Source organism: Volvox carteri, assembly GCF_000143455.1.
Source record: "Volvox carteri f. nagariensis unplaced genomic scaffold VOLCAscaffold_42, whole genome shotgun sequence".
Lineage (NCBI taxonomy): Eukaryota > Viridiplantae > Chlorophyta > Chlorophyceae > Chlamydomonadales > Volvocaceae > Volvox > Volvox carteri.
In genome coordinates, this window is record NW_003307585.1 from 620,097 (window position 1) to 642,702 (window position 22,606).

The following is a 22,606-nucleotide window of genomic DNA, read 5'->3' on the forward strand; positions in this document are numbered from 1 at the left end:
GCCGCCGCTGCCACCGCCGTCACCATTTCCGCACAGTGGCGTTCAAGAGACGCGGTGCTCAGGTGCGGCGCCGCCGCTGCCCGCCGATGACGTCTGGCGGGCGGCGCCGCCGCCGCCGTCACGGCAGCAGCAGGTGCTCTGGCGGCGCCATACACCGCCGCCGCCGCCGCCGCTAGCAGGGCGCTCCGAGGCGGATCGCGGAACGTCTTCTGACCGTCAGGATTCGTCATCGCGGGTGGCGCACAGCATCTTGTTGGGGCTTCAGGTTGCCTTGGGGGACTCAGAACTGGTGGCGGCGGCGCGGCCGCCGCTGGCGACGCAGCAGCAAGGCGTACGACAAGCTCAGCTCGAGCGACTTGGAGACATGGAGCTTCGGGCTGCGGAACCGGGCCACGGCGGCGGCGGCGGCGGCGTAGGTGGAGGGGGCGGCGGCGACGGCGTAGGTGGCGGCGGCGGCGGCGTGGGCGTCATTGAGGACTGGCCCATGCCTGGCGATGTTCTTGACGACGATGGCGATGATGGCGTGCTTGATAATGGCAGCAGCGGCGACCAGCTTCGTATTTTGGGTGGCGTTGCGCGAGGCGGACGACCCTCCCACGCCAGTCCGGACCTGAGCACGGGTACGAGTACGAGTACGAGTACAAACATAAGCGGCAGCGGGCCACCAGCGCAGCGGCTACCGTCGGAGCTGTGGCCGCGCTTGCACATGCCCGTGCCGTACGCCTCAAGCAGCACTGCGGCGGCGGCATCAACGCCGCCGGTAACGCCCACCTCCGCTGCGCACGCTGGTGAGTACGCCATGGCTCTGCCGCCATCCAGCGGCGAGTGGGGAAGCGGTACCAGCAACAGCAACACCGTCTCCTTGACGACCGATTCCGTGCCGGCGTCGACGCCATTATCCGTACCTACCCCGCCGTCGCCGCCGCTGCCACCGTCGCCGCCGCCGGCGCCGCATCGCGCTCCGCCGGCGGCGGCGCCGCCGCCGCTAGCGCCGTTACGGTGGTGGGAGCCGCGGCATGTGGCGTCAGATCGCAGTACTGAGGCTGCCCCTGGTTGCGGCCATAGTCGGGCAGGTGGTACGGCAAGTCAGTTGGCTCCGGGGGAAAGCGCCGCCAGTAGTGCTTCGTTGGACGCATTCTCCGTCATCGCAGCAGCTCGTGTGGGCAGTACTTTAGTAATGCTAGATCCGTCAGGGGGCCCCAACGGGCCCCCTGTTCCGGTGCCGTACACGATGTTGCTACAGCCTCCTTGTGCGGTGCTGCTGCCCGACGCCGCGACCAGCGGTGACGGCGGCGGAGGCGGCGACGGCAGTGGCGGAGGTGGCGTTGAAACAGGTCGGGCTGTGACGACGGTGGTGCTTCTTCCCTCGGCCGGCAGTGGCGGCGGCAGTGGCGGCGGCGGCGGCAGCTCCCGCCGTCAGCGGCCTCCGCCGCCACAATGCCGTATCCTGGTGACGCAAGGAGATCGCGTATTGTACGACGCACATCGCTTGACGGCCGATGGAGACGCTGGTGGCGCTGGTGGCGAACCCACCGTCGCTGTGGGGTCCTTTCGGTACGGCATCACACTGCAAGGCGCGCGGCCCGGATTGGCATCCGTACACGTGTTGGGTTTGGCGCCGCGGACGGTTCCGAGGCCGTCGGATCCGTCCGCCAGTCAGCCAAGCACGAACGCCAGCACCAGGTCTGGATCTGGATTTGGATTCGAATCTGGATCTGGATCTGGCGTTGCTGCTGCCCAACCGCCACAACGGGGTAATCCTCGTTACAGTCACTTCTTGACTGTTTCGGCTGTGATGATTATGCCACAGCCAGCGGCAGCAGAGCTGATGTCGTTGTACGACAGGATGGTAGACGAGCAGCTAGGTTCGGGCCGAACCGCTGCGATGTACGGCGACGCCGCCGCCGAGGCAGCGGCGGCGGTGCAGGCGCAAGAAACGCGTTTGGAGGCGGAGCGACGCGTTGTCGACGACCACTGGATCCCGTTCGTGCAAGATTTGGACTTGTGCATAACCCGCCGGCCGCTGCCGCCGCCGCCGCCGCCGTCGTCGTCGTCGCCGTCGCCGCCGCTGGAATTGCAGGCCCTGCCAGCGGCAACGTCCCGGCTGCTGCCGCCGAGGCAATGCTCCGGTCCCACAACCGTCGGCGCAGTTGCACCGCAGGCTGCGGCGGCGGCGGCGGCCGCCGTCCCATCCTTCGGTTCAGAGTCGAGTACGCTGTACGACTGGCACACGAGCACGCTGCCGCTGCCGCCGCCGGCATCGGCGGCGATGGGGCCGTTAGTTCTGGGCCTCAACCCCTTGGTCCCCTTTGCGGTTTGGGATGATGTGCTGGCGGCGGCGACGGACTTTCTGCGCGTACACGGCCTTGCGCACGTTCTGTCGTACGTGCTGACGGCGCAAATGGTAATGTTGGGCGTGACAGACGGCCCGGCGGGGGTGCTGCGGCGCCGTCTCCAGTCGGTGCAGCGCCCTGCTGCGTCGGCGGCAGAGCACGACGGCGACGGCAGGTGCGACGGATTGGCGGGAGGCATCGGGCTGGTTTCGGAGCTACAGGCGGCTTTAAAGCAGCTGGCGGCGGCGGCGGCGGCGGCGGCGGTGGCAAATACTTCGACGGTGCCGGCGCTGCCAGTGCTGCCTTCAGCGCAGTCGCCATCGCCGCCGCCGCCATTGCCGCCGCAGCGGCTGCCGCCGGCACCGCCGCCGCCGCCGCAGCAACTGCTACAGACGATGCCCTTGCTACCCGAAGACATGACATCGACAAGTTCCTTCGCACATGAACAGGTGTACTTCTGACGATAAACCAAAACAACAAACAACTAATTATAATGCATACGATATTTGCACGTTAGGCAATTTTCAGTACGGCATGGTAATTACGCCGGAAGCCGTACTTGTACCGCCTGGAAGAGCTGCGGTATATGTCTGTCTGCAATTCGACGACTTCCTTCTCTACCGTCTCTTGAAACCCCCCTGCTGCTTTTATCTACTTTTTCTTCAACTTCCCCATTTCCCGACCCCCAAACGGGTTCTCTCCTCTGCTCCATTGGATTTAATCAAAATTTAAACCGGATTTAATCCAAACTTAATAAGATTAAACTGTTAAATTAGATTAAATAGATTAAATCAAAATTCTAAAATCGGATTAAATTAAACATTTTTTTGTTATAAAGTCTTTTTCGTTTTTTCTTTTCCGGTGCTCGCAGGCTTCCGCCAGCAACTCCGCCGCCGACACATATCGCCCAACGATGTACCTGCCGTACAGTACGGCAGCGGCGGCGAACGAGCAGCAGGACTCGGGCATGACGAGCAGCAGCAGCAGCAGCAGCGCCGCCGCTAGCGCCGCTGTGCCCGCGGGGAGCAGTGCATGGCTGACGAACAGCACCTTCCGGGCCCCGGACAGCAGTACGACACACACGAACACAGTCAGCCTCATCAATAACAACAACAACAATTATAATAATAGTATCACCACAGGCGCCGGACCATTCTCGAGCAGTGCTAAGTACGCGCCCGAGAGCGGCGGCGCCGTCAAAGCCAGTGCCGCAGGCGCCGCTGCCGCTGCCGGTGCCGCCGCCGCCGCCGCCGCCGCTGCCGCCGGTGCCGCCGCTGCCGCCGGTGCCAGCAGCAGTTACACGTTTCTTCGACGCGGCCAGCTCGCCACGGGTCGTTCGAGTGGTACCGGCAACTTCCGGGGCAGTTTCGACATGTCTCCCTTGCCGACGCTAACCGTACCGTCACCCTTCATGACGCGGACTTGGATGCCGCCGTACAGTACGACAGTGGAAGATGATCAGTCGCCGTTCGTCGTCGCCGCGGCCGGCGGAGGCGGAGGCGTCGGACGCGAGCAGCAGCTGATGGCGGCTAAGGAGGAGGAGGAGGAGGAGGTGCCGCCGCCAACGTCGCCGCCGCGGGCTCCGGCGTCACAGCCGCCAGCGCAGCAGCAGGCGTTACCGCCGCCGCCGGTGCCGTCATCATTCCGTGACAGCGCACCAGTGCGGTCATCGGCCTTTTTCTCGTCGTCATTAACTGGTCGGCTCAGCCGGCTTTCAGAGGGCCAGAGCACCGGCAGCGGCATGAGCGCCCGAAGCATCGTCAGCGGCGGCGGCGGCGGCGGCGGCAGCAGTAGCAACAACCCGGCGGTGCCGTACAAGAGCATGGTGGGACACATGCCGGCAGAGGCTGTGGCGTCAGGACCACCTGGCGGCGGCGGCGGCGGCGCCCTAAGCTCCGCTTGCAGCTGGCCTGGGGTTGTTCCTTTGCCGCCGGATTCGCTGCTCGAGGATCATTTTCGCACGTCGCAGCTGAAGAAAGCCACGTCGGCGGAGCTGGATGCTCCGTGCCGTACAAGCTCTGGCAATGACGGCGCCGCCGCTGGCGCTAGCGGCCCCGCAACGGCGGCAGCGGGCAGCAGCCGCTGCAATGCCGGTGAGGCTGTAGCGGCGGCGACGTCGCCTCCGCCGCCGCTGTCTTTTAAGGGTTTGCGAAGGGCTGTCGAAGCCACGACGTCGAAGGTCGGTGTCGGCGGGGACGTCGCAAAGGCCAGTGCCGGCGAGGCCATGGCGCAGGTCCTTGTGATGCTGGATCTGTACATAGGAATGCCGGCGCAACTGATCATCGCATTCGTACACGTGATGCAGATCAGAAGCCACACCGACATTCTTGGCACCGCCGCCGCCGCCGCCTGCGGAGCCGCCGCCGCCACTGCCCCCGCCCCCGCCGCTGCCGCTGCCGCTGCTGCTGCCAATGACGATTACAACTCACAACAGGGGCCCTTCAACGCGATCTTCTACCTTCTGCTGCTGTCGTACGTCCTTCGTGCGTGGCCGTACTTGTTTTTGCGGATCTTGACGCCGCTATGCTATTACCGAATGAAAATTGTTGCTGGGCTGGTCGCCCACGCCGCGCATGTGGCGACGATAGCGGTTTGTGTATGGTGGTGGCAGTCGGCTTCGCCGCCGTCACGGTCAATGGCGCACTTTCTGGCACTTACCGCAGAGTATGACAAGCTTCACGTCAGCCTCGTCCTGCCGCTGCTCCTAAACCAATTGAATTGGAAATGGTTTCTTGAGCTACTGATCGCGGAGTTGCCGTTCAGTTGGTGGTTGCACCGGTTGCAGAGGACGGTTAAGGCGGTTGATGGATCGATCCACGCTATTGCGGTTGGAGACGGTTTAATGTACGACGGCAGTAGCGTAATCGGAGGCTCTAGCGGAGGGCCGTCGGTCTTGTTGTCCGTTGCCGTACCAATGACATTGTCGATGTCAGTGTACTGTTTGTACCGCCTTTCCGTACAGGGGAGCGTGAGGCGACAGTTCACATGATTCACTAATGCGGCGCATCCGGAGTACGTAGCCAGTACTTGTTGGAGTATGCGTTAGTTAGTTAATTAGTTAGTTAGTTAGCGCTCGCTCGCAAAAGGAACTGAAGAACAGCCTGGTCGATGCATACTGTCGATTTTACAAAAAATTATCTTAGACGATGAGGATGAAAAGAGAGGAGAATGATGCCATGTGCAAAAAAGGGAAATGTGCCAAAAGCGCCAAACGCGGTGTGGCTCCCCCCACTGCTGCCCGACGCGGCTATATATGAATATCGGGCAGCGGTGGGGGGACCGCACTACAGCCGCGTGTCGTTTCCTTTCGAGTTACACCCAACCGACCAGGGGAGATGAAACAATCAATAAAGATTCTATATGATTGCGCGCCGGGCATTGACGATTTTTAAATTTGGAGGAAATAACGAAATGAAAAAGTAATAGCTGTTGAAAAACAAAGAACCAGAAGAAGAAACGAGTGGTCGGACGTTTACTGTACGATTTTTGTGCGAACGGATGTACGAACGGATGTTTTTGCGCGGGGTTCTTCGAGACCCGGAAATGTACGCGCCTGGGATAGGTACGGTATTGTGGACCTTGAGAGGAAACGCATGTACGTTGCGTACGAATACCTGTAATAATAATCATTTCGGAGCTGCGATGCGGGAAGTGGCGATGGTGCTACAGCACGAATAGCTTCATACAGAAACGAGCTCCGAATAGTCACCAGCGACGCACGTATGCGTGTGTGTGGGTTGTTGTTGTTGTTGTCGTTACACTTCTAAAGTATGTGTTAGAAATCTAGAATGTAAAACTGTAGACCTAGGTTGACGAATGATGTTCAGAGCCCGTAGAAATAAGGAGGAGGAGGCGCTGCCGTAGTGGCGAAGGGCGGCTACATATGGTGGGTGGCTACAACCGACTACAACCGATTATAACCGATAGGAGGGCAACTGAAGTCCCAACAAGACAGAACCTAAACACCTACTATCCTATCCTGAGCTAGCGCTCCTAACAAAGCAGAGGGTCATGCTGCTGCCACAGCGTAATACGATGATGATGCGATGCGACGCAGCAGCAGTAGCAGCAGCAGCAGCGGCAGCGGGAGTTAGTAGGTGAACGTAGTACACGGACGTACGACTTGCATACATACATAGCCACGCGTCAAAATTCATGTCTACCTGAAATAAAATAAAGAACGAGGGAAGAAAGTTTTTGCAGGTGCATCGTCCGGTGTAATGGAGGAGTCAACACCCTGGTCAAAACCAAATCGACACGGTGGGAGTTGGTCGTACGTTGGTTCTCCCATAACTAACTTCTCGTTGCATGTTGGGAAGGTTTTCCCTGTCACGCATTTGTGGTCGCGTGCAGAAAAATTTTCCCGGCGTGGGACATCTACCCGTGTTTATTTAATTTTGTAACTGTTTTTGAGTAATCTGAGTAAAATTCTCCGCCGGCCACGTCACGGGCGACTTCCTTCGCTTTTTCTATTTTCAATGTACAAGTTCTCCGCACGCACGTGTACTGTGCACGTGTACTGTGCACGTGTACTTTACGGACACCCCTGCACGGACACTGACACTGACACGGATATTTTTACGTGTCCGTGCCCGTGCAGGGGTGTCCGTAAAAGCCTGAGGAGGGGCCATGGACGGTATATTGTTATCTTGATGATGCGGGTACACTTGAGGGAGGGGGGCCATCGCCGTCGTCCTCCCTCGTCGTCACCGCTTCAGCACGAGGCGCCTTAGCTTAGCGCAACGTACCTGACCTCCCAGAGTCTTCCGAGAGGTCCGTGGCCCAAATAATGCCACAGGGCCGGCAGGCCCCGGCCTCATAATGGTACGCATGCTGCGCCCTTGAAAAACGAGGCCACCGTCGTACTTAGCCCATGCGCTCGTGTAAGCAGGGCATCTCGCGAAAACGTGCAATTCGTCTTCAACCGCCCCGCAGTCACAAAGCCTGCAAGTACGCGCGGTGTGCTCATTTGGCTCGTTTGGCCGGTTAACCTCTAACTCCCAACAGCCCAACCGGAAACGCATGAGCACTTGATGCGCAGTCGCTGGGACATTGTTACTTCTCAGTGTGCGCCAGCTACTTGAGACGCACATTACTAGGCGGCGGCGCTCCCATCCGTTGTTCTGGGGCTTGGTGTGTACGTTTTGTGTTTGCCGGAGTTAAGGTTAGGGAAACGGGGGCAAACGGTACCGTTCCGGCGTTGTGGTTGTTGTTCTGGTAGTGGTGATGTGACTGATGGTTTAAGCTGTTCTGCGTGCTCGCCGCTGAACAGTGTGCATGCGTTGGGGTCCAGGTTGGTGTGTGCGTGTGTTGTATGTATGTGTTGGGGGGTTGTTGTCGTCATGGTGGGTCTTGAGTCTATTTGGCATAGGCCCTTTCGGCTTCGGATTTAACCGGGAAAGCAATAACTTGGGCCGGAAAGGCAAGTACACCCGCAGACGCGACGATGGGCATGCCTTTTTAGTGCTCGTTGCCTGAGCACGGCATGTGACAGTCAAACATGCGGTTGCGGGAGGTCGAACTTATTGTCTGTGCCCCCGCCTTCTTTGGGAGGAACGCCTGTCCCTCGCCTTAGACGTTAGGATACACAATGGATCAAAACATTTTGGGGACAGCATGTGCCTGCCAGCGCCCTGGCAGCTCCGGAACGTGGCTCTGGTAATCCTCCCAAGCGGGATGCACCCAAGGGGCATGGAAGCTCTCTTGCACTAAGCGGCACGGCTGGCCCTGGCCGACTGAGAGCAGTATCCCTAAGGCAACAAACATTCTCCCACCCCTTTTCCGCCTCAAAACTCGCTTTATGCTGTGGCTCGTAGAATCCAAGGAAGCAGAAGTATGGTATGCTGCGATATGATCGAGCATAGTAAGATCGATGAATGCAAGTCATATCTAAATACCTCTGATGGCAATCTGTGAGTTTATGGATACCATATGGATACCTAAGGGTGAATATCGCTAGTTTGTCCTCGGGATCCTCGCACGAAATGGACAACACTATTAAAGGTAAATAGTGTGTATTTATCAGATTTCCTCACAAACAAGTGATGTATATGCTAAGCTTTCCCGAAAGAGTCTTTAAGCAGTGAGGTTGTACGACGGCGGCTCGCCCACAAACAATCACAAGCATAGCATTCATCAAGTTCAAGTCTTGCAAATTCTGCCCGTTGACTGACAATTTCATAGGGTAGACATGGCTACGCTTCAATCCGCCCGCGGTGTCTTCACCGCTCGCAGCTCGGCTCCTGTTCGAGTGGCTGTTCGGCCTGTCAGCCGCGCGGTGATGCTGACGGCCCCAAGCAGTGCTCAGACTAGTTCTTTTCTGGGAGGTAGGGCTTTCGTTTGCAAGAGCATAGTCTGGGGAGAACGACCGCAAGCAGACAAATTACCTTCAACGCAACCTGTGCAGAGGCGACCCTTGCTGCGCCCTCTTCGGGCATGAAGTGGACCATGATGCGTCATGGCAACCGGGTGAAGCACCTAGGCCGGCCGGCAGACCAGCGGAAGGCACTCATTCGGTCGCTGGTCACCGAGGTTATTCGCCATGGCGCCATCCGCACGACCAAGGTAAGCCGTTCTAATATGGAGCTCTCGCTTGTAGGGTCAATCCTTTCATGGTTCACTTCTTGGATATGGCCGGAATCTGCTCACTTTGGATGTTTGTGACGGCACAGGTGAAGGCTATGGTCATCCGCAAATATGTTGACCACATGATTACTCTGGCAAAGGACGGCTCGCTGCACGCGCGTCGCCAGGTGGGCATTTACGTGAAATGGCCAGGGGTTCCTCCATATTTGCCAATTCGCCAAGCCTTTTATTCCTCAGCAGCCACTCAACATTGCACAACGGCGATGTTTCCATTGCGTCTGACCTGTCGCGCTTTGTTTTGTTCAGGCCATAGGGTTTCTGTACGACAAGGAGCTTGTGGCAAACCTCTTTGAGAATGCTCCAGACCGGTACGCTGAGCGGCCAGGCGGCTACACCCGCGTGAAGACGGACCCGGTGCTTCGCCGCGGCGATGCTACCGAGATGGCTGTGATTGAGCTGGTGTAAGAGCGCCCTTTTTCTCCTCCATGGATAGCGATAGCAGCGGCACGAGCGGCTGGAGCGACGGCCTCTCCCGGAACGCAACGAGACAAAAGGTGGCACAAGCGTTTGGTGCTGTTGGACCGGGAGCCTAACCAGCTGAGGGAAGCTGTTTCAGTGGGGCCAGTGCGTGATGCGTTTTGGGAACCCGGATGGTCTGCGTGCAACGAGGAAGCTGAAGGTAGCTGGGCCCTTAAATGGGGGAAAGATGGGTTGCGCATTTTGAAGGTTGATGTGGAGCAAGCCACAGGTCGGGGAAGGGAGGTATCGTCATTAGAAGAGGCGCACAAGGTTTTCGGTCACTGCGTGCTGGGGGAAGATATGCGGTAGCGCACAGCACGTGTCTATGGTCCCCACATATTCTCTGGATGGCTGGATTGAATGATGAGCTTGCCGGCAATTTTGTTGTTGCTCATGCTGGGCAAAGCCGGGAAATTATGTCCAGCTTTCACACAGAGAGGATCCTTCTCCTTCACCCCTTTTGAGGATATCTTGCTGTTGAAGGGTTTCAACGGAAATCGGGTGCGCTGCATGGCACTATTTTTCTACTTGGAGCTGCGGCCGGGAGTATCAATCCTGTCTGAGACCTCATGTGGACGTCCTGTCGTTAAGGCGGCGGCTATATAGGACTTATGAATTTGAGGATCATCATATGCGGCGTGTCTCATCGCGCCCATCGCCGCGCATTTTTGCTTCTGCTTTTCTCGTTGTGGCACATCCAGATGAGCCGGTGCGCGCGGGCTTTCGCCCCTGCGGGAGGTAGAGAGTCCTGGACGCGTCCATGGATGTGGGTGGTGTAGGGAACTCTTGCCCGGTTAAACGGACTTGATCGCGGTCTGGTTCGTGCCTGTTTTGCTCGACTTGCTCTCCACTTCACCAAGTATTCAGGAGGTTAACCTGCTGGCAGGCACTACCATACCCTATGGCTCTAGAGTGGATGTGACCGGACTGGACTTGACTGAATTGAGCTGGCGTTTAGCAATGGGAAAAACAAAGCGATCATGTTGTGCGGACAAGTGCGTGCGTGCGAAAGCACACATGTGCAATTACGATGGTGATGTCGTCAGGCTGTAACCTCAGCTTCAGCGTTTTTTCTGTCGCGAAGCTCTGCTGGCGCGGTGTGTACCGTGCTGCGTAAGGTGCGTATCCGTGAGTGCTTGTGCAGGAAAAGATCGTCCGCGACGGGTTTTGTGTACGGTGGTGGAAGTCCAGCATCCTCAATCCTCTTTCCCCGCCCTCTTTGTAATGGGTACCAACAGGTCGGCTCCTAGGGCTGACAGACCAGGATGGGAGAAAAGGTACTGTTTCTTGCCAAACGGGGGAGATAAGAAAATAATTGTCCCATTGCACACATCCAATCCTAGATATATAGCACATTCCAAGCTGGGACCTTCATGCCGCAATTTCCTCCCTGTCGCGCCGAATCTCAGCTGACTTCCACCTTCGCGCAAATACCTTGCCTTCAGTTGCACCATATCCCTCCAGCTGCTCGTGGCTCTCCTCTTACGATGCCACCATTATCAATATCAATAAATAATTATCACAAGGGGAAATCCGGAAACACCTGTGCCAAAACAGGAAATGCCTCCGGGTCCAGGGGAAGCACCTTGCCGCCGGAGGCGACCCAAGGAATCCACGTCAGCGGCTCCGAGGGGTTGCGCAGCGGCAAGCTCTCCACCTCCTCCGCTCTAACCCAGCAGGCACCGACAGATTCCACATCCGGCACTGTCTTGCAGCGGTATCGATAGCGGAGGGGGTCAGGGGCCGGTGGTAGCGCACTTGTAGAGGGATTCATAGATGCTGGTTCTGCTGCCGCTGTTGCTGCTGCTGCCGCCGCTGGCGGTGTTGTGGTTGCTGGTGCTACCGCTTCTGCTGGCTGACCTGTTGGCGTTTCAATGCTAATAGCGGTGTTCGCAGCTGCGGGGAGCTCAATGGCGGTGGTGGTGACGGCCGCATCACCATCAGCGGAAACAGCAGCGGCGGCGGCGGCGGACAGCGGCGACGGCAGCGGCTCCGCTAGGAAGATGATCCTCCTCCAGGCACCTCGGTGCAAGGACTCGACCGTCAAGATGCCCGTCACCTGCGTTGCCGAGTGTGGGAAATGTGTGTCTGTGTTTGTGTGTGTGTGTTTGTTTGTGTGTGTGTAGGAAACCAACGTGTACACACCCTTTTCTATACCATCCCCCAGGGGCCCACACACCACCACACATGGTTACCACCGGCTCGACCCAACCAAGCCGCTTCCACTCCCCCACCCCACCCCACCCCACCCTCGCTGCGTGCGCATATGACATTCCATGAAGCTCAGCCTTGCAGCCTGGCTGTACTTGTGGGTGTGGATATGTTCGAAACGATCATTACGGTCAATGTATCGCCGCTAACGGCGGGGCCTATTCAGGCAACAGGAAAGGCCGAAGGACAGGTTTGCAGGGGTTTTTGTTAAGCTCTACCACTGTGACTGTGTGCGAGTACGCTTATGTGCCGCAATGCGTCCCTTCTACACAAACATGTCATCATCTTCTTGTGTGTCCAGCGGGAGACTGAAGAACACCAGCCCTAGGAACACCGAAGCCGAAGACAGAGCCTGAATTAAAATGAAGGGGGACTGGAAAAATCCCCCAGACGGGCGACCGAAACCCGTCGTCTCCTATATCCTGGTCCCAAGTCATTCGTACAGCGTTCGCACGACAGCGGTGTGGCGTTCATTTACATCGGCCTTTCGTCGTACATACCAAGACAGCTCACCCTTATGTCCGCGCCCGCCTCCTCCCAGACCTCTCGTACGACGGCCTCCCGCAGGCTTTCCCCCGGATCCGCGCCGCCGCCCGGCAGCCAGTACCCCTCGCCGTACCGCTCCTGAGGTGACAGCGACAGCGGTGGTAGGAGGTGTGGCGGCGGTGGTAGTTGTGGTGGTGACAGTTGCGGAGGTGGCAGCGGTAGTGGTGGTGGCAGCGCTGAAGCAACAGCAGCCACCAGCCAGCGAGCGCTCAGCACCCAGAAGAGTTAGTCGCTCAGTCTCCCCCCCCCCCCCAAATGTCTAGCAGACACAAACCACCAAGCAGCCAAGCACCCCCAGTAGCCACTAAGCGATCACTCAGAGCACAGCACCCAACACGGCCAATTGTACCACCACGGCCTATTTATTACCTGCACCATTAGGAACTTGCCATCCTCGGGCCGCCGTACAACAGCCAGTGCGAACACGCCCGTACGCTCGTCCACTAGCTGCGAGACCCCGTGGTAGAGATTGATGTGGCGGGTCAGACGAGATGTCCATCTCCGGCATGCTGGGCACTGGACGTCATGCTTGTCGTGCTGTAAGGGGGGATTTTGGGGGGGGGAGACAAACAAATTACAGACGAGTGATGCTGAAAATACAGGGGGGAGGAAAGCGTTGGCCAGCTTTAGCCCATAGAAGGGACGATCGTGTGATTCGTGTGTGGTCCCGGGGATTTCATGGAGACGGGGCGTGGATGTGCTTGGGGTTTTAGAGTTTTAGGGTGGACTGTTAGCATGGGTGGGACCTGGATAGGTTGAGCTGATGGCAAGATGTGGGGATTCAAATGAAGTTTGTGGGATGATGGCATCCGGGAAGGAGGGGGGGATAAGTGGAAAGATGTACCGCAGCAGGTGGCGCCCGATGGGAAAAGTGGGGTAGGAGGGGATGGGGGAAGTGCTGCTTCCCGTACCTGGTTTATGTGGTACAGGGGTTGATGGTGCCAAAGTTCCAGCTGTGAGAGGCCGGCAAGTCCGCACCAGGGGCATATCAGATCACCTGTGCCATGGATGTTTGTGATACGTTGAAGTGCCTCATGTAGGTGTTCGATATTGTTGGTGACCATGTTTGCGCCGACTTGGAAGGCTTGGATGCGTGATGTTGCATCTTCTGTAGCGTCAGGATGCCACACGATGATGTAACATGTCCGTGCAAGCTCCCTCAGGGCCGCTAAAAGACGGTAGTCCCATGTCGCCTTTGCAACCACAACTGTCAGTAGATTACGTGAGCTTTCATTTACGAATCCACGCAATTGTTTGAGGTCTTTTGGAAGCATCTTATGAAACATTTTTTCATTTGCAATTGTAACTTCACCAGGAGGCCATATGCATAAGCCGTGGATGAAACCCGTCATTGTTGCAGATGGAGCTGTACGCCTCCTTTGTGTTGAGTAAATGTATGGGATGCAGTTCCGAAATCTTAAATTTATAGGAGATCGATAGGGTGCAGTTGACCACGACTGAGGACGCATAAGTCTTACTGAGGTAAGTGTAGCGGCTATCAAAAATACTTTGTCCCTGACAACTGGGGTACAACTGCGATACTGATTCATCATGCATGTAGCATAAACATCGTCGAAGCTTCCTATCGCTACCTGCCGTACCAAATAGGAAGAAGCTAATGTCCGAGCCTTGGATCAACGCTGACTGTTGCTAATTGAATTAATCAACTTTCATGCGTAGCTGACAGCCATGCATATCACGTTTATCATAACAGGAGGCACGATTTTCCAGACGAAAGATGCGAAGACAGGGTGCATGGTAATCGGCGCCAGACTGGATGACATAGTCTCACCGGAGTTCCTGGTCTCCATGGGCGTGTATACTTCAAGGTGCATAGACCTCAATGTCCGCAGCGGCGCAGATCTCACCTACGAAATCATCTTCGCGGCGCGGGATGCCATCCGGGACAATTTATCCCGTTCCGCCGTTTTCATCCTTGTCACCGGCACAGACACGCTCGAAGAATTTGCTTTCTGTCTTGATCTTCTGCTGGGGAATGCTCTAGTGGCAGCTTCGGCGTCGCTTGTGGTTACGGGCGCCATGAAGCCGTACGACATCGAAGGGTACGACGGCAGCTCCAATGTTCAGCAGGCTGTCCAGGCAAGTGCGAGTGCGACTCCTTGCGCCGTCAGGTCCGACGCACAAACAAGAACATTTTCCCGCTGGCGTTAATCCCTGCCGGACGCGCAGGTCGCCCTCTCCCCAGATGCCTCCAAATTCGGAGTTCTGGTGGTGCTAAATGACAGCATTCATCTGGCTCGCTACGTTCGTAAGGTCGATAGTCAGCTGATGGGCGCTTTCCAGTCTCATCCGGGACCCGTGGGTCAGGCGAGTGTGTGCGAGTGCACGTGTTTGTATGCCAGTATGTGTTGATCCTTCATCACTTGTTGACGTCGCTGTGGGGTTCTTGAACTCAGCATTGTGTCATTAAAAAGGGGGAATATCACGCGCGCGCGTGTGTGTGTTTTTGAGACCGTAATGCACTGATAACTACCAAATATAAACCGTCAGCAACCAGCAAAATTCGCCTGCCAAGTGCCAACCTCCAACTGCCGTTCCAGGTTCGCGAGGGCCGCGTGAGGCTCTACTACGGTCCGCCACTCGATGCCGCCGCCTGGCGCGATCCGCGCTTCGCGTCGCTCGATGCCGCCGCCGTTGCGGCCATCGGCAGGCGAGTGGCGATCTGGGTCACCGGCGTTTCGGCGGGTTTGCTTCCCGAGGCCTTGGTTTCGTCGCTCGCAGGCCTCGTCGTGGCGGCGCCGGGCACTGGCAGCCTCGCCGCAGCGCTCATCGAACAGCTGGCGCGCTGGACATCGCACATTCCGGTTGTGATTGCGACGCGATGCGCCGTCGGCAGCAACTTTGACGACCATTATTATCGCGGCAGCCGCGACAAGTACGAGCGTCGAGGCTTCCTGTTGGCCGATTTTGCCCACTTGACAGCCACACAGATACGCAACATGCTAGTCCTGCGCTTGGCAGCGGGACTGTATCCGCAGTACGAACATCTTCTCCGTACTGGCAAATCCGCCGCCTCTGAACAGGGAGCGCAGCCGTCTGCGCCGCCGCGTCGCCATCCGCCGGACGCGGCGGCGGCGGCGACGGAGGCGACTGCTCCGGCGGCGGGCGACACGGGGGTTGCGGTCTAGGAGATCCCCCAGGCTCTTCCTTACTTTTCGAAATTACAAACTTACGTTCAAACCCAAATCTCATAATTTTTATTCAAAGTTTTCTGGATTTATATATAAAAATTACACGCAGCGTGTGGTAAACTTCATGTGCAGCAGAATCCGTACGCCGGGGCGAAGTATTCTGCCTGTCTTATCGTAGCCACGGCAGGTCCTTCGTTGGCTATTTTGTTAGTTGTTTTGTTAGTTGTTTTGTTAGTTAATAGGAAGGTTGCGCGTGTGCAAGCACAGACTCAGGTGGAGCCGTACGGAGCCACACACGCGTAACGCACACCTGCTGTGGTGCTCACCTGGGCATTCAGCCCTCCCTAGGCCACACAGTACCAACTAAGCATAGAGATGACAACAAAGACCTTGGCTGTAGCATCGTCTACAGTAATTGCGACGGCAGTAGCAACACCTAACGGCTACAATGGCGGTAGCGCTGGTGAAGGCGAAAATGTAGACTACCAATATTATCAACAGCTGAAGCAGCAGTAGCTGCGACGGCGGCGGTGGCAGTAGCAGCGGCAACTGCTCCTGTAATACAGTCACGGCTACAGCGCAACCTGCGACAGGCCGTACACTGCCCCGCGCAGGAGCATCGCCAACGTGGCGTCCGACAGCCCGTTGCCGTACCGCCGCCGCAGCAACTCAATACATCGCTGCCACCCATTTTCTTCCCCCCCGTCGCACTCCGTCCCTGTCCCGTTGTCCTGCTCTTCCGCCGCCGCCTGCCCCATAGCCATCCCCTCCGCTGCCACCGATACAGCCGCCTCCGCCGCCGTCTTCCCCTGCTGCGACTGGGCTAGGAGTGCCCGCTTCACTTCTAAGTACATATGCAGGTCGCTGGCCGGTGCCACTGCGTCACAGATCGCCACCTGCTGTCGTACAACCGTCAGCGCCTCCCACCGTCGCCCGGTCGCCTCCGCCAGCGCGACGTATTGCCCGTAGAGGTCAAACGCGCTTGCACGCAGCCATTGCCGATGTTCCTCCTCCCCCGCCGCCGCCGCCGCCGCCGCCGCCGCCGCGGGCAAATCCGCCCGTCGAACGAGCTCCTCCCAGTTCGTAAGGTCTTCTTGTACACTGCTGAGTAGGGCGCCCAGAGCGGCGGCGGTGCCATCGCCGCCGCTGCCGGCGGCAGCCGCTGCTGTACGGCCTATTTCGTCCAGTGCGGAGCTCCGTTCGTCGCATCGCGTCAACATGTCCTAGCGCACCGTTACCAACGTCATCACCATAACAATTCCCATTATCGCCAATGCCGAAGCAGATGGACGCAGGTTATATGTCATGTCTATCGTGGTCCATGTGGGGGATATGGGGAGGGCACAGCTAAACGGGGAGGGCGCAGTTTGGGCAAGTGAATATAATCGATGGGCCATTATTGATGGGAGGAAGACCATGCAATTGCTTGTTGGGGCAGTAGTTAGTTGTTATGCAGAAAGGGGGCGATGGCGCCATCCCTCCCCCTCCCCCTCCCCCTCCTCGAGGTCACATAACGACACAAGGGGGCTCAAGGTGTCGCCCTCACATCTTCAAAAGACTGATCTGCACAAACAAACATACATACATGCAGGCGGCTGGCAGAGGTTAAGGCCTGACTTCTGCTCCCAGTCGACCCAGTCGACCCGGGTTCAAATCCGCCTGCCGGCTCCTCGGGTGTTTGAGGAGTGATGAAATGGGAGGTGGCCCCCCATCTTATGGACGGTGTAGGACGTGATAATATCAACTTGCGAGCTGACCAGGAACTAAGTTGATGCGCCGTTGATCCGCTAGATTTGGTTGGATGCTGGTGGTGAGTTGCCGAACCCAACGAATACATTCTGAAGTCGGATGGGGTGACGGATTAGGGTGCCCCTCTAGCAGGGGAGAGCAGGGACTGCCCCGGGAAAGGGGGCCGCTGGCGAAGTTGACCACCCTGTAACAACATACATACATATACACGAACACACCTACGCACACACGCACGCACTCACACCTGGAGAGCCTCCGACAAAGCGCCTTCACACGGACCGCCTGACACGCCGGCCTTACTGGCGTCCGTACAGCCGTACAGAAGCTCCGTACGACACCGCGGGCAGTCACAGGAGAAGTGATACCCCTCAGCCAGCTGCCCTTGTCGCTCGCCCACAGGCCGCAACGATGCGCGCCCTAGATAGTTGATGAGCACTTCGGAGCCCTGGGATTTGGTTTTCGGGTTGTTAGGGTCATTGGGGTTTCTGCTTGTGTGCATGATTTAACCCACATGTCGCATTGCGCCGCCGCCGTGATGGCAGGTACACGAGTGCAAGGGTGAGCAGAGCGGTGTTGCAAGCATATAGCAGTTGTGCTGTTGGAGCAGGCGGAAAAAAGCGCTTCTCCTAGCCCACACTAACCGAGGGCTAATTTTTCGCGATTCTGCGTCGGACCCCTTATAGCAGTGTGTGTGGGTTTGAGCGATTTTATGCATTGCTGGTCATCCTCTCGGACGGTTTATTCAAGTTTTTTTCAGACAAGTTAGCTTTTTTGAGTTAGTAAGTATTTGTGAACAGCGCTGGATTGATCTTCTTGTCTGGTTCTTAGATCCCAAATCTTCTTGCCTTTGATAAATCCTGCATGCATCCAGAGGAAATGATTAAAAATTATAATAACCCTATAAGCCAACAACCCATATAAAAGATGTTCCAATCAAAGGGTTCTGGAGCTGTCAAGCGAGCAAACTCTACTTAGGCGCTGTGCACTGCTGTAAAAACATGCAGGGTGCAGCTGTACGGCACGCACGTACCTGCCGTATCTTCCGCGCGGCCACCACCACCATAATGCCACCCACCACAAAGTTGACCGCGTTGGGTAGACAGGAGTGATTCAGGAAACTGAAGGACGGGAAAAGGCCCAAATGGCCGATGACCTCCACCTCGCCACAGCCAGCCGCAGTGGCGGCAGCGGCGCTGCCGCTGTTGGGGCCCTCGTCAGTGCTTGCAGCGGCGGCGGCGGTGGCGTTGTTGTCGCCATCCCCGCTGCTGCTAGTGGTGCTAGTGTTAGCACTACGATTAGGATATGCATTTGCATTTGCATTAGTAGTGGTGGTGGTGGCGGCGGTGGTGGTGGCAAGGCTGCTCCTCGCCAGACTGCTGGGGAAGTCAGTGAACTCCTCTCCGAAGGAATTGCAGCCTGTGCCGACAGTAGAGTAGTAAAATATTTTAGCCTTCACATTATTACGTAATATAGAACTCAAAGAGAGGCAGCTACGGAAGACCAAAAGCCAAAACAGGGATGGTGTTGTTGCGGGATGGCAGTGAAGGAGGACCAGTCGTGAGGTGTGTAGGGGGAGGAGGCCCAGGAGGGACGCTCGAGGTACGGCCCTGCCGGACAGGAATTTCAAGCGTGCGAGTGGGACGCGGCACAAGGGGGGGAAAGGGTTTCGTTCTCCCGGGGCTCTGGGGTCGGGTCACCTCCAGATGCTGTTGGTTATAGCCTACTTCCTGACCGCCAGCAGCCAGCCAGCAGCCAGGTGCTTGAGGAAATCAGGGCATGTCAGGTAGCAGGATGCAAGCCGCTGCGTGATCGTTTGGGAAACATTGTCATGGAAGCGTCCGCGTCTTCTTGTTCAGCGCAGCGCAAGTTAGTCCGGGCCTAGGGGTGAGGGGGAAAGGGTGGCTAAGAGGATATGGCCCAGCTGCCGTAACGTCGACCATACCCCTTTATGCGATGAGCAGTCGTTCTGCACAAATTGTGCATCCCGGAAATTAAGTCCTTCGCGCGAGTGTATGCATAATGCATTCTCTTGAAAATCAACTTAAACCACACATTCGAAAAACACAGTACGACAAAACGAAGCCCAATTGAAAACAACGCCTGCGACAATGCCCCATCCAAGTACTAAGTACAGTACCTATGATGCCATACAGCTTAAAATCATCCAGCTCCGAGCCGCCGTCGTCATCGTCATCGTCAAGATCGACTCCTGAAAATAGACTGTTCAGGATCCGCAACTCTTCTGGTCCATAACTCGAATTTTTTATCCTGTTTGCGATGTACAAACAGGCTTATACTGAGATAATCTGGTAACCATGCGCTACTAAATGCTTACACGGCGGCCAGGTCCTCTGCCGAAGGAATGGCTCCCATAGGACACGTGACATATGCCAGGGGCCTCGAGATGAGAACAAGTTGCCCGGGCTCCAAGTCTGACGTAGCTACGATGCCACGGCCTTTGCCAGGCAAATTGACGACTTGCACCGGACCCTGATGCTCGGGTGCTGTATAATTTGCATTGAGATACAAATTTTCCGGCCTAGTTGAATAAACAGCACATTGAGTAGACCTGACAGATGTTCGCCTAACTAACCCGACGGCGCGTTTGACAGGCGTGGCACACTTACAGCTCACTATCCTCATGGCCGCGCTGAGATTTCTAGGAATTACAGGGCAAGCCACAGGCGTAGCTTCAGTTCGTCACTAAAACCTGTACATCCTATGTAATTTTTTTCTCTGTTTGCGACACGGCAAAGCCGTTGGCAGTTGCCGCCGTTACAACGAATCACAGGTTTAAGATCAAACTGAAAGCAGACATCGGCAAACGGGGTACTTCTGGTTTCGGCAACTTGTCTATTTCTGTCTTCCAGTACGATTCTTGTTAAAAGGCCGCGGAATGAGGCAATTCGTATACAGCGTATGATCCTATTTCTCCAAGCCGGCCGGCTTCGGGAACTCTACTTCTGTTTTCGGTACGACCCGAAACATCCGAAGCGTTTGCCGATGTCTGACTGAAAGCCTGGAACAAAGTGCTTGAGACCACAAGAAAAAAATCACCCTGGCATTTTTGGCTTGTATTGTCCATACCGGTGTAGCGTGCTGCTGCACCTGAACGATATGGCACTCCTCTCGGCGCCCCAAAAGTCGTGGTCTTGATTGTGAATGCGGAGATTGTGAATGCGGAGATTGTGAATGCGGAGATTGTGAATGCGGAAGAAAATATGATGTTGGGTATTCCCCAAGCCCCCCAGCCCCAGCCCCCAAGCATCTTACTTGCCCAGCTCCATGCCTCTCTGGAGCCCCCGCGTCAGGTAAAACGCCTTGGACTGAGACTTCAAGGGAACCCAAGGATTTACAGCATTGCGCTGCCGTCAAGGTACGGCGATACGAGCCATGCGCTAGCAGCGATAAGAAAAAGAGAAATGATCTACAACATGCACCGCCGCCATCCCGTCCATGTTGATAAGTTGGACCGGTGCTTATGACACCTGGTCGCGCAAGTTCTCGTATCGTCACACTGAAGCCGAGCACGTCCCTTCCCTTTTGCCTCCTTCCCCATCTCCTCTCCCGCAGTGTTGTGCGGGAGGCGTTCCTAGGGGCGCTCCACTCGACCCGTTCGGGGTCCGCTGTAACAATCGCATCTCCTCTCCCACTCACTCCCTTGAATCCATCTGCATCCACTTTAAATACATGTTAACAGACAACACATCGCGTTTTCCTTTTTAAAGAATCACCTCCGTCGTACACCACGAGTCGAGTCGTCGTACACCACGAATTTCGCTTATTTCCATCCGTTTATTACCTCCGCGGTAAGGCCGGCCCCTCGTCTGCTCGTATCCACACGGCCACAACAGCTGAAGCTTCCCCGCGTGACATGAATATGCTACCGTGTCTTCTCCTGGGCTCAGAAAACACGCCACCCCGCCGCAGCGTGATAGGGTAGCCGCAACACCTAGAGCGTGGCAGTCGGGGCTCAGAGCTTCTTGCGGCTTCTTCCCGCCGATGCACTTTTCCGGCACTTCAACCGACCAACAACTTTTTTTAATGATCGTTCCGTTAGACGTTATTGTTTCATCTCTCAGATTCTCTGAGTCAGATAATATACGCCACTAGGCTTAGATACCACACGGCAACGTTCCCACACACACCTAAAAACTAAAATGCTACACAATGCCATTCAGCCAGTTTATCGCGGTTGCAAATTCCTCCTCAACCGCCTTCCGTAAATACAGGTGGTTATGTTTTCAAATACAGCGCGAGCGCAGTAATAAATTCATTATATTAGCACAAGGAACATGCACGCCGACTTTTGTCTGTAGCTTCCATTCATTCATCCAAAGTCGCATACATATGTGTGTGAGTGTGTGTGCGCCAGCCGACACCAGCAATGCCACAGGGCTGCGCAAGCGGACAGCCTGCATGCTATGCACACACATACACACACATATGTACACGCAAGCTGCCGTACGATAATGAATACCCTGAACCCAAAGTTTTTGCACGCAGACACATACGCATACTACACACACACACATCGCGGCTCAGGTCATGATTGCAGCAAACACAATACATAATGTCCCTGATACACAATCCTTCGAGTGTTGACAAACAGAACAGTTCTGCCATTTATGGCTCAAGCAAGCGGAGCTTGTACACAAACAGACAAACCTGCAAGAGAAAGGGGGCTGTAACCCCCACACCATGACTAGCCAGCAAGGCTTTAGGGATGACGCTTCCGCCGGACGACGCTACAGCCAATTCGCAAGCCCCAAAACCCCAGGTCTGCGCGGCGTCGGCGCTATCGTGTCAATTTTCCAGGATCACGGATAATATAACAAACTATTTCATCCCAAGGACGTGGCATATTTATCGCAAGCACGGACACAGGACGACTTTATCAGCGCCGGCCGCTGTTTCAGTTGTTGAGTTTGGATGCGCGCGTGATTGACCGCGATGCATGATTGCTGTTTTCATGCCGTGACGAAAAAGACACTGGCTTTGGCACTTACTTTCATGCTCTTAGCTCTCCTAGCAGAGTTGCTCCGCTAAAAAGTCCTATCCCAGTCTTAAAGCAGGACAGTGACAACGTGAGTTTGTCTAGGTTCGGCAAAAAAAAACGAAACGGATTGCTCCAAGGGAAACGCGACCCACACAGCTCGGCAGATGTTTAGTGACAGACACCTCAGTCAATAGTTCTGATGGAGAGTTGCAGCGACCTTCAGTTGCATTTTCGAATTCCCGAACTTGAAGAGACAATATGACTTTATTAAATTAAAAATTAGAATACGACTTAAATGCTGCTTCCCGACTGTTGGATTGCAGGCTGTGGATGTTATTAGACCAGATTTCCATGCACCTTTCAGCAGAGGTGTTACGCGACACGCTCTTCTGTGCACGGCTTGTCGCAATCGGCTTTTGCCTCCTCCACGCCCTCCATCTCATATATAGCATTTGGCCCCGTGCACCAACCTATCATGTTTTCATCAGGCTTCATGTTGCAAATTCCATTGG

General features: G+C 56.2%; 5 protein-coding genes across 5 annotated transcripts in view; 3 read left to right on the top strand and 2 right to left on the bottom strand.

The window, feature by feature from the left end:
* Window positions 1-5,330, top strand: part of VOLCADRAFT_95206 (uncharacterized protein) — a gene marked incomplete at both ends in the record, with an annotated part of 8,994 nt that extends 3,664 nt beyond the window's left edge. Inside the window, 3 exons of the mRNA XM_002954313.1 lie at window positions 37-2,508; window positions 3,774-4,426; window positions 5,296-5,330. Coding sequence (XP_002954359.1) covers window positions 37-2,508; window positions 3,774-4,426; window positions 5,296-5,330 — 3,160 coding nt within the window. The remainder of the gene's footprint in view (window positions 1-36; window positions 2,509-3,773; window positions 4,427-5,295) is intronic.
* A 3,165-nt stretch (window positions 5,331-8,495) lies between these two features.
* prpL17 (plastid/chloroplast ribosomal protein L17) lies at window positions 8,496-10,675 on the top strand. Its single transcript, XM_002954314.1, has 4 exons — window positions 8,496-8,659; window positions 8,740-8,897; window positions 9,005-9,085; window positions 9,225-10,675. Exons 1-4 carry the CDS (start codon window positions 8,524-8,526, stop codon window positions 9,381-9,383), a joined length of 534 nt encoding a protein of 177 aa, XP_002954360.1. The 5' UTR covers window positions 8,496-8,523; the 3' UTR covers window positions 9,384-10,675.
* Window positions 10,676-10,956: 281 nt separating this feature from the next.
* On the bottom strand, window positions 10,957-13,200 carry VOLCADRAFT_95208 (uncharacterized protein; the record flags this gene model as incomplete). Its single annotated transcript, XM_002954388.1, has 5 exons — window positions 10,957-11,141; window positions 11,460-11,496; window positions 12,162-12,272; window positions 12,564-12,731; window positions 13,192-13,200. The coding sequence occupies 5 exons, from the start codon at window positions 13,198-13,200 to the stop codon at window positions 10,957-10,959; spliced, it is 510 nt and encodes a 169-aa protein (XP_002954434.1).
* Window positions 13,201-13,883: 683 nt separating this feature from the next.
* VOLCADRAFT_95209 (uncharacterized protein) lies at window positions 13,884-15,343 on the top strand (the record flags this gene model as incomplete). Its single annotated transcript, XM_002954315.1, has 3 exons — window positions 13,884-14,298; window positions 14,401-14,513; window positions 14,756-15,343. The coding sequence occupies 3 exons, from the start codon at window positions 13,884-13,886 to the stop codon at window positions 15,341-15,343; spliced, it is 1,116 nt and encodes a 371-aa protein (XP_002954361.1).
* A 575-nt stretch (window positions 15,344-15,918) lies between these two features.
* Window positions 15,919-20,363, bottom strand: VOLCADRAFT_118721 (uncharacterized protein; the record flags this gene model as incomplete). The annotated part of the gene is made up of 5 exons (XM_002954389.1): window positions 15,919-16,520; window positions 17,396-17,540; window positions 18,126-18,315; window positions 19,431-19,551; window positions 20,204-20,363. The coding sequence occupies 5 exons, from the start codon at window positions 20,361-20,363 to the stop codon at window positions 15,919-15,921; spliced, it is 1,218 nt and encodes a 405-aa protein (XP_002954435.1).
* Window positions 20,364-22,606: the final 2,243 nt, after the last annotated feature.

Excerpts from the sequence above, each read along its gene's own strand:
- prpL17 (XM_002954314.1), top strand. The coding sequence starts at position 8,524 with ATGGCTACGCTTCAATCCGCCCGCGGTGTCTTCACCGCTCGCAGCTCG. Across the intron at positions 8,660-8,739 it reads GACTAGTTCTTTTCTGGGAG|AGGCGACCCTTGCTGCGCCC; the intron begins GTAGGGCTTTCG and ends CAACCTGTGCAG. Across the intron at positions 8,898-9,004 it reads GCGCCATCCGCACGACCAAG|GTGAAGGCTATGGTCATCCG; the intron begins GTAAGCCGTTCT and ends GTGACGGCACAG.